This window comes from Capricornis sumatraensis, chromosome 10 (genome assembly GCF_032405125.1).
Source record: "Capricornis sumatraensis isolate serow.1 chromosome 10, serow.2, whole genome shotgun sequence".
Classification (NCBI taxonomy): domain Eukaryota; kingdom Metazoa; phylum Chordata; class Mammalia; order Artiodactyla; family Bovidae; genus Capricornis; species Capricornis sumatraensis.
The window spans coordinates 62,407,454-62,421,466 of NC_091078.1; the positions used below are offsets into that span (position 1 = coordinate 62,407,454).

General features: G+C 54.4%; 2 protein-coding genes across 4 annotated transcripts; one reads left to right on the forward strand and one right to left on the reverse strand.

The window, feature by feature from the left end:
* Nucleotides 1-729: 729 nt before the first annotated feature.
* Nucleotides 730-4,461, forward strand: PRRT3 (proline rich transmembrane protein 3). Its single transcript, XM_068983172.1, has 3 exons — nucleotides 730-1,747; nucleotides 1,961-2,116; nucleotides 2,702-4,461. The coding sequence occupies exons 1-3, from the start codon at nucleotides 730-732 to the stop codon at nucleotides 4,459-4,461; spliced, it is 2,934 nt and encodes a 977-aa protein (XP_068839273.1).
* A 1,178-nt stretch (nucleotides 4,462-5,639) lies between these two features.
* CRELD1 (cysteine rich with EGF like domains 1) lies at nucleotides 5,640-13,902 on the reverse strand. Of its 3 annotated transcripts, XM_068982125.1 has the most exons (11): nucleotides 13,851-13,902; nucleotides 13,133-13,325; nucleotides 12,811-12,893; nucleotides 10,047-10,157; nucleotides 9,654-9,745; nucleotides 8,806-8,982; nucleotides 8,626-8,721; nucleotides 7,622-7,705; nucleotides 7,345-7,440; nucleotides 7,032-7,166; nucleotides 5,640-6,271 (listed from the first exon to the last, which is right to left on the reverse strand). In XM_068982125.1, the coding sequence occupies exons 2-11, from the start codon at nucleotides 13,304-13,306 to the stop codon at nucleotides 6,057-6,059; spliced, it is 1,263 nt and encodes a 420-aa protein (XP_068838226.1). In that variant the 5' UTR covers nucleotides 13,307-13,325; nucleotides 13,851-13,902; the 3' UTR covers nucleotides 5,640-6,056. The 3 variants fall into 3 exon arrangements, with proteins under 3 accessions (XP_068838226.1, XP_068838227.1, XP_068838228.1); XM_068982127.1 differs by lacking the exons at nucleotides 5,640-6,271; nucleotides 13,851-13,902 and adding an exon at nucleotides 6,764-6,895 and having other exon boundaries at nucleotides 13,133-13,799; XM_068982126.1 differs by lacking the exons at nucleotides 7,622-7,705; nucleotides 13,851-13,902 and having other exon boundaries at nucleotides 13,133-13,792.
* Nucleotides 13,903-14,013: the final 111 nt, after the last annotated feature.

A 14,013-nucleotide genomic window follows, 5' to 3' on the forward strand; every position in this document is an offset into this window, starting at 1 on the left:
AAAGTCAGAGGGCTCTAATGCTTATTCAGCTCCATTTATGGGCCTGGCCCATCATGTGTTTTGTTATGTCTTATAAGAGGCCCTTAGAGTTAGGTACTATTATTATACCCATTTTACGGATAGGAAAACTATGGTGTGGAGGGGAAAAGTCAGTCACCCAGAAACTGGTGAAGCTGGGATTCAAACCCAGGTCCCTCCTCAAAGGCAGGGGCATATTCCTCTCCCTCTCCACTTCTGTAATTTTTGAGCTGGGACTTCAAGAATAGGATTTTAAAATATATATATATATTTATTTATTTATATAAAAGGATTTCAGCAAGTGAAGGAGAAGGGAGATGGCATTCCAGCCTGAGGGAAGAGCAGTATCGAAGGCGTGGAGTGTCAGGCAGTTCTGTGGGTGCTGAGGGATAGGTGAGCAGCCTGGTGTGGCCTTGGGAGGCCAGGAAAGGACCTTATATTCTCTCCTGAGGGCAATGGGGAACCATTGAAAGTTCTGAATTATGGCAAGTGGCATGACCAGAGAGGTAGTGTTAAAGGACTCTGGGTAGCATGCAGAGGCTGAACAGGAAGGAATGGGTAGAGAGGAAGCTGCTTCTTTCTTTCCCACCAGCCCCCGGTGGGTAGCCGTGGAAGACCACCCCCTCGTGCGCCATCCCCCTCTCCTTTTTTCAGGCTCATCCGGTGAGGACGGGAAGCGGAGGGCTCAAGGCCCAGGCATCAGCGTGGAGCATGGCCCCCAGCCCCTGGGGCTGTGTGGATGGCCTCCTGCTGCTGTTGCCCCTGCTGTCCCTGGGGACCAGCCCTGCCCTGGGCCGGGGCCTTCCCAGACCCCTTGAGGACTCAGAACCACACTTGACCCCTGGAGCCCACGAGAAGGGCCTTCTTGACACGGAGCGTCGGGCCTTCGACTTCTTCTGGGAGAAGCCCCTAGATGAGAGCCCCTGGAATGCCAGTGTCCCCCAGGTCCCTGCTGAGAAGATGCCAGAGAGGCCCGAAGACGCCCTTGGCCCAGCCCTGCATGGACCTAAAGCAGCCCATGGGGCTCAGAGAGAAGGACTCCCAGTGACCGATGACCTCCAGGTGGCTCGAGGGCCAATTTCTCAGGGCTGGCCAGGACCTCCTGACTCACAGGAGCCTATGGAGCAAGAAGCACCAGTCCCCTATCCAGTGGGGCCCCCTCACCTCCCTTTCTTCCCCACGACTCCCAGACTCCAACTCGGGCTAGTCACAGTTCCTCCCACATCGGCGGAACCCAGAGGCCAAGTGGGACAGCTACCACCTACCGATGAGGGTCTACTGGCCAAAGGCAAGACCAGGGTCTCGGAGACATTTCCCTGGGACCACAGGGGCCCTTCCCCAACTCTTGTGCCCCACCCGGGTATTGTGGCGAGGCCAGGGCTGGAAGAACAGGGTGGGGGTGAGGAGGACTTCCAGGAGGCAGCTCAAGGCCCCCTTTCCACCCAGCAGGGTCCAGCAGCCCCTGATACTGGCTCAGTATCACCAGCTGAGGGGGCATCCTCTCAGGAGCCTGAGTCCCAGCCAGACCTGGCACTGGCCAGAAGCCTTCCTCCTGCTGAGGAGCAGCCCGTGGAGCTGCCCAAGACGGCTGGAGGTGGGGAGGCCTGGGAGGTCAGTTTTTCAAGTCCCTCCCCCAAAGAGGCTCACCTCCCTGATGTCAGGGGCTCACCAGGACCCCAGCCGTCAGATCTCCCAGCCTCAGAGACTTCTGATGGGCAGCCCAAGCCAGGTAGGTATCAAAGTGAGGGTGCTGATCAGGGCTGGGAGGGGCAGTGTTCCAGGGTGGCTGGATGTCCCCATTTCTGTGTGACCTCTGGTCCCTCTGGGTCCCATTTACCTCATTCTGGCAAATGAGGGTGATCATGCCTCTCTCCTGGAGGATTAGATTTGGGGGAACGCTAGAGGGTCAGGCAAAAAGCGATGACTGCTTTTTTTATTTCAGAGTTGGCAGCAATTAATGGAGCAGATCCCATCTCCCCTCAGCGGGTGAGAGGTGCAGTGGAGGCCCCAGGTACCCCCAAGTCCCTCATCCCTGGCCCCTTGGACCTTGGCCCAACTGCAAACCGAACAGAGAGCCCTGTGGGATCCCTGAAGCCAGGTGAGGGCATGGCTGGGGGGTTAGCGAGAATAAAAGAACCTGTGTGAAGCATACAGGGGAGGGGTGGGGAATGAATGGGGATGAATGCCTCCTTAAAGGAACTGACCAACAACTTCAAACAACTTAGGATAATAAACTACTACTCACTAGGTACTCTGGGAGAAGTCATTTGCACTCTGGTGACTAGAAAAGTCTTAAATTAAATTAACATGGGTTTGTTTAGTGCAAGAGATTCTCCAACTCCCACAATTCACTGGAGGAGCTTTGAAAAAATTCCAAAGCACAGGCCCCAGCAAGAGGAATTCTGATTGAGTTGATCTCCAGGTGATTCTAATATGCAGCCCCTAAGGAGAACTGCTGATATCTCAATAAAAATGGCAGGACACATCCATTTAACCCTTAGTGGGTGTTGGGGACTATGCTAAACGTTTAATCCTCACCGCAACCCAAGGAGGGGGGTGCTGTTACCATCCCCATTTTACAGATGTGCTTGGCAAAGTTATATAACTTGTTCACCACACCGGAGCATGATGGGAAATCAAAAGCACTTTTCAAAGGGCTATTTTAATATTGTTATTATTGCAGATGAAGCCGAGGAGTGGCCGGGGCGCCCCCAAAGCCATCCCCCAGCACCCCCTGTCCAAGCCCCCTCGACGTCTCGCCGGGGCCTCATTCGGGTCACCACGCAGCGCGCCCTGGGCCAGCCACCCCCTCCGGAGCCCTCAGCCAGCTCCGTGGCATCAGTCCCTGCCTCCAGCCCCCCAACCAACGCCACGGCACCCCCTCTGCGCTGGGGTCCCCTGCGACGGGTGCTGAGCTTTTCCTGGGAGCTGCACGTTTACGGGGTGGGGGTGCTCTTCCTGCTGCCCGCATTGTTGGCACTGGCCTCATTGGCAGCTGCCCCTGCTGGGCCCCGGCTGGCGCTGGTAGCAGCGGTGCTGGTGCTGGTAGCGGCGGGGCTGCGATCCGCCTACATGCTCACCGACCCGTATGGCTCGCAGGCACGGCTGGGTTTACGCGCCGGCCTGGTGCTCTACAATCTGCCCTTCCCCTTGCTGCTCACCGCGCTGGCGGCCCTGACCTTGCTGGGCCTGGGCACGGGGCTGCCACAGCAGCTGCAGAACCCACTCCTCCTGGGAGCACTAGCCTTGGCGCACGGCTTGGGGCTGCTCGCCGCAGACCTGCTGTCGGTGAGGCCTGCGCTCAACCTCCTGGCCCAGGGCTTATCGTGCGCCTGGGGCGCGGCCGTGGCTCTGGGCACTCTCTGTCTGTGCCGTCGCCGCCTGTTGGATGGGCCGAGGGGCTGGGATGCCAGCCCGGGCCCGAGGCTGCTGGCCGTGGCCGGCGCGCTGGGGCTGCTGGCCAGCGGCTTGCAGCTGGCGGCGGCGCTCTGGCTGTACCCGGGCCCGGGCCGGGTGGGCCGCTTCTCGTGGGCTTGGTGGGGCGTCCACTTCTGGCTGCGCCTGCTAGAGCTGACATGGGCACTCACCCTGGCGCTGGCCGCTCTGGCCGCCGCGCGGCCCAGGCCGCCCACAGAGCATGCTTGCTGGGCTAAGCTGCTGCGCCTGGCGTGCCCCACGCCCTCTAGCAAGAGCGAGGTGCCGGAGCGGCCCAACAACTGCTATGCGGGGCCCAGTGGCGTCAGCGCAGGTACCCTGGACATCAGCAAGAGCCTTATCCGCAATCCAGCGGAGGGTGGGCCTCCAGCCACGCCCAGCCCCGGCGCCTGGGGTTCGGCTGCGTCGCTGAGCCGCGGTCCCCAGGGTGGCCCCGGACTGTCCCGCAGCAGCGTGGGGCCGGCGCCATCAATAAGCGAGCTGGACCTGCGGCCGCCATCACCCATCAACCTGAGCCGCAGCATCGATGCCGCGCTCTTCCGAGAGCACTTGGTCCAAGACAGCGTCTTCCGACGCTGCGGCCTCCGCTGCCTGGCCTCCCCGCCGCCCGGGGGCGCGCTGCGGTCGCGCCGGGGCAGCCACCCCGACGCGGAGCTCGACGGCTTGGGCTCTTCGCTCCTCCGAGGCCGCTGCCGGTCGCTCAGCGATGTGCGCGTGCGCGGCCCGGTCCCGCCACACGTGGTGGACGAAGGTGACGCGGCGGCTTCTGGCAGCTCCGTGGACAGCTTCTCCCGGGGCTCGCTCAAGATCAGCTGGAACCCGTGGCGCCACGGGCTGTCGTCGGTGGACAGTCTGCCCCTGGATGAGCTGCCCAGCACAGTGCAGCTACTGTCTACCCCAGCTCCCGCCCCGGCTCCCGCGCGGCCTGGGGAGCCCCAGAATGGAGTCCAGCCTCGCTGCAAGACGGGAGACTCACGCAGCGCCTCCAGTGACACCATCGAGCTCTGAGAGGTCCAGAAACTCAGGACCGGGGCCCCGAGCGCAGCAGACCTTCTGGGACTCTGAGCATTTGAAAGACATTCCAGGAGTATTCCTGGGCCTCCAACTGAATGCAACCTCCGGAGACAGCCAGACATGAACCCACCCCCAGCCCAGGATTTTTGTTTTTTTAAAATATCTCTATTTTTTTCAGCGGGTATTTTGCACAGAGGCCGAGACTTATGCGGAATACAGGGTGGACATGCACGGATTTGAGAATGGGGAACAGGGTGCAGGTGCCCGAAACATCCCCTCCAGATTCCCCAGGGTGGAGATGAGTCTTGCTTGTCCAGACTGTCCTCTTTGTGCCAAAGAAATAAACCCTTAGGACTTGGCTCATGCCTCCTTCTGCCCTTGCCAGGATCCTGTTTAGAGGAGATGGCCCCCTTCACCCACCCACCTAGTGATTCCAAGTCGTGTGTGTACAGTGGAAGGGAGGAATTCCAAAGGAAAGGGCACTCAACTCTCCAAGGCTTTTTTGTTTTTTGGTCTGCATCAGGTCTTCCTTGCTGTGTGTGGGTTTTCTCTAGTCTTGGCCAGTGACCAGGGAGAGCTACTTCCATTGTGGAGCAACCAGCTGTGGCTCAAGGTCACGGGGGCTTCAGTAGTTGTGGCAAATGGGCTTAGTTGCCTGTTGGCACATGGAATCTTCCCGGACCAGGAATCGAGCCCGTGTCCCCTGCACTGGCAAGCAGATTCTTAACCACTAAACCACCAGGGAAGTCCCCTGGGAGGCTTTAGAAATAATGGCTACCAATGTTTCATGGAATATCTATCTGCTGTACACTTTTCAGCTCTTTATATCACCTTATTTTTCACATTAAGCCTAGATGGGAAGCATTATCATGCCCATTTTATAGAAGAGTCATTTGTCAGGGTCCTTTGGCAAATGATAGGTAGTACTGAACTGAGGAAATTTCATTCCTAAGCTTGGTTACACCATCCCCCTTCTCTTAACATATTTCAGGGCCAAGGCTCTCCTTTGCCTTCCCTCTACTCCTCCCATCAAGAGAGCCCTCAGTTTCCCAGGGTTTTAGGAAACTTCCCCAAGGGTGGAGGGCTCTCAGTAGTTTAAGCCAACCTATGGCAGGTGGGAACAGGTAGGAAGACAAGCTTCTCCATTTTCTAAGACCTTTCTTTATTTCCTGAGATGAATAAATAAATCAGTGGCTGAGGGGCAGGGGGGTGAGTACAGAACAGGAGCTGGCAGCATGCAGCTGGCAGGAGGAGGCTGTGAAGGGCCCACCCCTGCAGGGACACCTTCCCCCAACCTCACTCTGGGCAAGGGCCAAAGCTCACCAGCAGCCACAACGAGGAGATACTGTTTAAAGAAAATTCACACATTGTGAAGCTGGCCCAGTGCCCCAAGGTCAAGATCTCAAGGCACCTACCCTTGGGGCTACTTTTTCACCCCAGGGGCCTAGTGTCTGGGCTGCTCTATAAAGTGCAGAGGGGGTGCTTACCCCACTCTCAAAAATAAAGCAAGTGCCTCAAGTGTCCAGATGGGAGAGCCCCGACCTCAGGGGCAGCCTGAGCGGGCGGAGATGATGCAGGTGTGGCAGCGATTATCTGCCCTTGATGAAGCCCTCCAGCACACGGTCACTGCGCTCTGACAACCAGTAGCCAGTCATGGCTGCCACAGCTCCGATGAAGATGGCGGTAAAGACCAAGTCGCCCTTGGCGGCCAGCGTGGCCAGTGCACAGATGATGACACCGAAGAACATCTGCTGCAGCACCACCAGCTCGTCCTCCGTCATCTCCGAGAAGAAGCCCGCTGACTCTGAGCAAGAGAAGCGCCTGTCACTCATTTCCTCTTTCTGGAGCCTCCTACACGCCTGAGCGTCACTGCCACATACATGCCTGCTGGGCATGCCAGCACACGGCGTCATTCACCACTGAGAACAGCTCCCAGATGGGCAGTTATCATCCGTGTTTCACTAAATGGAAAACTGAGGTGCAGAGAGGTTTGCCCAAGGCCATGTGAGACTGTCACGTCAGAGCATGTGTACAAGCCCAGCTCAAGTCAGAGCACCTGGATTTGACACCCAGCTCTGCCACCTGCTTACCATGGGGCCCCGGGCGTGCTGTTTCATCTCTCTGTGTCTGTTTCCACTATGCAGAGTGGGGATGAGGATAAGACCTATCACACCCCTTTTTAGGGGTGAAATCAGTCAACATGTACAACAAGCCTGGAACAGCATGTGACACACAGTTCGAAACCATGGAAGTGGTCACTATCACCATCGCTGTGATTGTCCTTCGTCTCATCACACCCATGGCCTACAACAGCCCTCAGCAGCAGGGCAAGGACAGACGGGGAAGGAGGCTTGGGGAGGCAGAATGATTTGATGCCAAGTCAGATTTCCTTTCTACCCTGGGAAGGGTGAGGCCACCGAACGCCAGCCTGGGAGGGGGGGTTCTTGTGCCAGGGCAGCCTGGTGAAGGGGTGGGGAAGGGAAGGTCTGCAGCTGCCCAGACGAGGGGCTTGCCAGCCCTCCCCCTGTATGAGGAACTCCCCTCCCCAGGTTCCTGGGGCTCACCTGGGATCTGCTCCTTCACACAGATGCCCTCCATCTGTTTGTAGCCATCGGCACAGACGCAGCGGTAACTGCCCTCGGTGTTCTCACATTGTTGGTTCTCTCCCGGACACACCGCCGTCTCACACTCATCTACATCTTGAGGGAGGGCAAGGAGGGCTCAGAGCCCTGACCGCCAGGGTCCCATCTCACTCACACCCTGATACCCCTCTGCCCTGGCCCAGGCAACATTCCACCCTTCCTTCCCACACCCCGTCCACAGTCCAGCCCATCGATTTGTGGTGGGCGAGGCGCTCCTGGGTGGCAGGACACTCACCAAGACACTTGGAGCCCACCTGCTGGTAGCCAGGGCTACACTTCTTACAGCGGCCGGGTCCCGCCCCCATGCAGCCCAGGCAGGCCTTGGCACAGTCTGGAGTAGGGAGAGAGATGAGGGCGAGCTGGCCGTAGGCCTGGGGGTGCCCTGCTCCGGAAGGGACCTAGGGTGGAGGGGTTGGGGCACCTGGCACAGTGGCAGTTTGTGGGGAAAGGTGTGGAACAGCCCCTCCCACCCTCCCCATAGCTGTCCCCAGAAGACAGGGGCAGACACTCACCCCGGCACTCGTAGGAGCCCTCCGTGTTCACACAAAACTGGTCGGCTCCACAGCTGGCTCGCTCCGTGCCGCATTCATCAATGTCTGCGAAGAGGCCAGCAGGGTGGGGACTTCAATCTCCATTTCACTCACAGGGAAGCTGAGGCCAGGGTTGTAAAGGACGTCCCCGGGCTCAAAGAGTGTGGCTGAGACAGCAGGCTGTCCGCCACCACTGATACAGGGGTGGAATTGGACTCGGGCTGGCCAACTGGAGACTACTGGTTTTCAACTTTGCGGCTAACTGGCCTTGGGGCTGAGTTTTGGCCAACGGGATGCAGACAAAAGTGACGTGCTGCACTTTTCGCTTGGCCTTAAAACAACGGACTTAGATCCTCTGTGCCCCTTCTTCTCTACCTCACCTCCTCAGTGCAAGATGGTGAAACAAAGAGGTGCCCATGATCCAGCCTCAGCCAGGAAGACAACACTTCAGGGTAGGACTGCACAGTACGACAGAAGGAATCCAGGTCCTAATGACCGTGATAAGCAGAGCTTTTCTGTTAGCCTGGACCACTGGCTTCAAGACTGATTTGAGATGAAAATAAACCTCTACATTACTAAGCCACAGTCTTTGGGGATCTTTCTGTTACAGCAGCTTAGCCTTTACCCTCGTGTATCTAAATGACTAGACAGGGACCAAACTAAGTCTAGAACACAGGTTTCCTGACCCCAAGTTCACTATCCTCATTCCCCTGGCTAACCCTTCTCCAATCTTCAAGACCAGACCCAAGTGACACCTCCTCCAAGAGGCCTTTCCTGATTCCCCCACACCACCAAATTGGATGAGACACATTTCCTGCTGTACAACAATTGGTCTGTACTGAAAGTGCCTGGTTACTTTCCCGCTTTTCCAGGTTGATATTTCTCTATGAAGATGCAGACTGGACTGGTTGAACCTAGAGATATGTACGTTGATGGGGCACCAAGCCCGAGACTTTGCCTGCCCTCCCAGACAGGGTGCCACTCACCTACACACTTGAGGTGATGCAGGGCCCAGCCCTTCTTGCACTGTAAACAATGTGATTCCTCAGGTCCTGAGCAGCGTGCACAGGGGCCAAAACAAGCTGGGCAGAAAGGGGGAAGTTTGAGGGTGGGCAGACAGGTATCCCACACACCCCTGCCCGGCCCCGCGCCTCTGGGCTACCTACCCGAACATACCAGATGGCTGGCGTTGCGCTCCGCCTCAAAGTAGCCGAGGCCGCACTGGCCACAGGCCTCACCCCCGTAGCCAGCTTGGCAGTCACAGTGCCCGCTGCCCCCTCGAGTCCCTTCCCCTTCACAATGGCCGTAGCCACCGCAGGGCCGCTCCGCACCCCCAGGACAGGCTGTGGGCAGACACCGAACCAGGTGGGGTCATAAATACAACTTTGTATGTAGAGAGTATTTTCCCCCATGTCAGTAAACATTTTTGGAGAGGAAACCATTTTAACAATGCCATAATATTCTGTCATAAAACTTTATGAAATTTACTTAACCATTCCATTGTGGAATGGTTAGGTTATTTACAAATCTTTTCTTTTAGGAAGACTGAATTGACCATCTTTGTTGCTAACTCTTTATATGTGCAGCTGCAAGAGAGATTTTTCTAAAAGCGGCTGTGAGTAAGTTCAGCTCCTGTCTCAGGACTGTGTGGAAAAAAAACTGGTGACACCAGGGGCTTCAGGGCAACACCTGCCTGTCCCTAACAAGGTCATACCTTAGTCCTTTAGTCCAGGCATGGGAAATGTGGGGCTGGGGGTGGGGGGTAGACTTCTCAAATACATGATAGAAACCATGGTCCCATCTGACTCAGTCTAGCCCCATATCTCTTTTCAGAGTCATTCCCCATTGATTTGCTCATCTCACCAACCAGCTCTGTGAGGTAGGTGAGAACCAAGGTCCGGAGAAGTGATCTGAGGAGCCTGAGCTCACAGAGCCAGCCAGGGGAAGGGCCACAACTGGACCCCTGGCCCCAGAAGTTCCCTTCCAGCCCCCAAGAGGACCTGGAAAAACTCACGAAGGCAGGAGGGCCCGAAGGTGCCTGAGGGGCAGCAGAGCTTCAGGGAATCTGAGCAGAGCCACTGGAAGAGGTCTGGGGCTTCCTGCTGCCTGAGGTGGGGGGACAGTGAGGGGGCTGAGACAGTGTCATAGGCACTGCCCACCCCACCCCCAACTGCCCACAGCATCTGTGATAAAGCCATTGTGGGCACAGGACCCATAAGGCCACCCTCTCCTTGACTGGCAGAGTTGCGACTGCAGCTCAGAGTGGGAGCTTGGGTTCCCCAGCAGTCCTTGGCACACCTGGGTTTGGAGGAAGGAGCCAAAGGAGGACATAGCTGCTAGCTCGCCACCCCCTGCATTACCAGCCAGCTTGGCCTGAACCCCTCCCAGGAAGGCCCCTCTCACTCACTTGTGAAACCACCAGCTCTCCACCAGCTCCTCACTCAGCTCCAGCAGGCGGTGGCACTCGAAGTCCGACTTGCTGCACACGCCCTCAAGCACCTCTACCAGGCGGGTCTCACTGACGGGACAAGGCGGGGTGGTAGGAACACACTCCAGCCCACCTACTACCCTCCTTATAATCCCTTCCCCCACCTGGTGCCAGACAATGTCAAAGGCTACAGGCCAAGGGGTGCTAGTTTTGGGAGTCAGACAGATCTGGGTTCCAATCTAGTGGTGTGACCTTGGGCAGGTCATTTAACCTCTCCTGAACATGTTTTCTTATCTGTAAAATGGGGACAATGGCTCCCCTGCAGGTTTGCTGGAAGATAGCTCAGTCCCTGCATCTGCACAACAGAATATAATAGCCTTGTTCAGTAGATGTAGTTAAAAACATATCATATAACAAGTGTTGGCAAGGATGTGGAGAAACTGGAACCCTCCTACATAGCAGGTGCGAGTGAAAAATGGTGCAGCCACTGTGGAAACCGTTCGGCAGTTTCTCCATAAGTTAAACGTGGAATCACCATATGACTCAGTAATTCCACTCCTGGATACTTCGCCAAAAGAATGCAAAACAGGTGTTCAAACAAAAACTTGTACACAAACGTTCACAGCAATACTATACACAGCAGCAAAAGGTAGAAACAACCAAATGTCCATCAACTGATACATGGATAAACAAATGTGGTTTATTAATGGAACAGAATATAACTAAGCCTTAAAAAGTAATAAAGTACTGATATTTGCTACAAAGTGGATGAACCCTGAAAACATTATGCTGAGTGCAAGAAGTTGGACATAAAAGGCCATATTGTATGATTCCAACAGAATCAGCAAATCCTCGGAGACGGATAGCAGATTAGGGGTTTCCAGCAGCTAGGGGAAGAGAGAATGATGCTCCATGGAGATAGAGTTTCTCTTCTGGGGGATGAAATTGTTTGGGAACTAGATGATGGTAATAGTTGCAAAACACTGAACATACTAAATGTATATTTAATATACATTGGTATATCTAATGGTAAATTTATCTAATGGTAAATTTTATGTTATTGCATTCTACAACAATTAAAAAAATTTTAATGTATATACAATACAAAAAATGTATTATGCTTAAAGGGTCTGGCACAGTGCCTGGCATATAGGATGTGGTGATTTAAAATAAAACCAAAAAACAGGAACCATTATAGAACTAGCATTGCCCTTAGGGTTACCTTGGTCAATCCCTTCATTTCCAAATGAGGAAAATGAGGCCCATTGAGGGAAGGGAAAATGACCAATGTTACATAGTAACAAAACTTTTCTTTCTAGTGGTTTAATCACAGTTTAATCTTTACCACAATCATATAAAATTGGATTGACATTAATACTCCCAATTTACCAATAAGGAAATAGAGGATCAAAGGTGAAGTGACCTTCCTGAAGGTACAAAGGATCACAACTGACAACATGGTCAAATTTCAAGCATGGCGATTCCTCTTCCCAATTAGACTTTGAAAAGCTTAAAAGGGTCTAGGACTCGGCCTCTCCTCTCATTATAATCTCATCTTGTTCCCTGGCTTTATAAACTAACTATATGTTGATGACTGTCAAATTCATGTTTCCAGCTCTATTTCTCCCCTGAACTCCTGACTCCTACATCTAACTTTATTTGACTACTTAATGGATGTTTCAGCCCAACATGTTCAATGAGAACACCTGATTCCATGCCTCCCCTAGACCCATTTATCTCATCTCAGAAAACCGTCCCACTATTCACCCAGTTGCTCAGGCCCCAAACCGAGTGAGCACTTTTTATTCTTTTCCTCTCACACCTCATAATGATTCCATCATCACGTCCTATCCTATCTGCAAAGTAAACCCAGAATCTGACCCTGTCTCACCACATTCACCACTGCCAACATGCCTAGTCTATGACCTAGCCTCCCAACTGGTCTTCCTGCTCCTCCACCACCACCCCCTATAGTCTGTCCGTGTGAGAGACCTTTCGTAGGTTTAAATAAAACTGTTATCGCTTCCCGGCTCCAAAACTTCCAATGACTTCCTGATATACTCAGAACAAAATCTAAATGTCTTTCTGTGACTTTCCAGGACCTCTGCCTTCGTCTTCCGCTACTCTCCCTTCAGTTCACTCCAAACTCAACCACTTCTCAAATACATCAAGCTCAGTCCTGCTCTGTCCACACCCTTTCCTGAACCGTTGCCCGTCTGCTTCTGTACCTCAGGTCTCTGTTCAAATGTCATATACACTGAATGCCATGCCTCCCCCCAATCTGCAGTCCATCCTGCTTTACCGTTCTTCACCTGACATGACATTATTAATTTATTTGGGCTTCCCTGGTGGCTCAGTGGTGAAGAATCCGCTTGCTAATACAGGAGATGTGGATTCGATCCCTGGGTCGGGAAGATCCCCTGGAGAAGAAATGGCAACCTACTCTAGTATTCTTGCCTGGGAAATCCCATGTGCAGAGAAGCCTGGCGGGCTACAGTCCACGGGCTTGCAAAAAGGTCAGACGTGACTTTGTGATTAAACAATAACAACTTATCTATTCACTATCTCCTCTACTAGAATGTAAGCTCCCTGAAGGAGGGATTCTGATTGGCTTGTTTAGTGCTCTCCTATATTCAGTGACATTGGTTGAATAAGTCCTCTCCATGTGTCTCTAGGCCTCCACCAGCATAGCAGAGACTGGGATGTTAGGTATACAAACTCACCCCTCCACCCTCTTTCTTACCTGTCTTTGTATTTGGACAACTTCTCTTCCTCCCAAGCAGTGTTTCCACCTCCAAAGTTGTCCCGGATGGTTCTCTCCAGGCCCTGGAAATGGAGAAAATTAGTAATATTAATAGCTAAGTACACTGCCTGGCACATTCTAGCACTTGTATTTCACAAACCAGGAAACTGAGGCAGAGAGGCAACCTGCTCACGTCTATTCAAACAGCAAGGAACCAAGCTGGGACATGAGTTCATACAGACTTGTATCCCAGAGCTCCCAACTCTCAACCCCTGTGCTACAGTAGCTGGCCCCTTCCTCTTTATACTGCTGATGCACCCACCTTGTTGAAGCTGTCAACCAGTCCCCGGCAGGTGTGACACGGATGGGCCTCAGTGTGGGGAGAAGATTGGGGAGGCACAGAAATTTGGACCCAGACCAGGCCTGGGAAGCCAAGGAAGAGGCTCAGACCACAGAGCAGAGCTGGGGCTATGCCCCTTGAGGATCTTGGGGCCATCGTTTCCCAGGCTGGGGACCTGTAGACAGAGGATATGGGGAGGGTTCACTAGGAAAGCCAAGTGGGAAAGAAAAGGGTGGGTTCTGCGGTGCTGCGGGTCTGGGAGCCGAGATCTGTGTTATAAGAAAAGAAGGCCAGACTCGGTTAAGTCCGAGGGAGGGGAAGCAGGGAAAGGAAGCTATTCTAAAATTCCAGGATGGTAATAAGTTATCCCCGTCGCTGCGGGGGGAGATGGTCAGGATCCTCGGCAAGGAGGTAGGAGTCAGCCCATCGTTTTAGTGTCGGAATACGGTTCTAAAAGGCTGAATCAGCGGAATTATGGAGAACTGGTCAGATTCCTAAATACTGCGGGAGAAGACTCCGGATGGACGGACGGTCATGGGGAGAGGAGTCCGGAACCCCGATGTGGGGGAGGGGGGAGGAGCCCGGATCCGGATATGAAGAGGTCAGGTCCAGGGCCTTCAGATGGCAAAGGCATGGCCCACTAGCGGGCAAGCAAGGATCCAGATCCACATAGGCCGCGGCGGAGGAAGAGACGACCCACCCTCCCCGCGGTCGCCAGCAGCTGTCTTCCCAACTCCGCGGCTGCGTAAAACGTGCACCCGCCGCCGACTCCGCAGCCGGGAGGGGCGGAACCCACGCCACAGCCAATGGCAGTGGGCCATGTGCCATTGCGTCACCCCATGCCAGCCAACCAGAGACCCCTC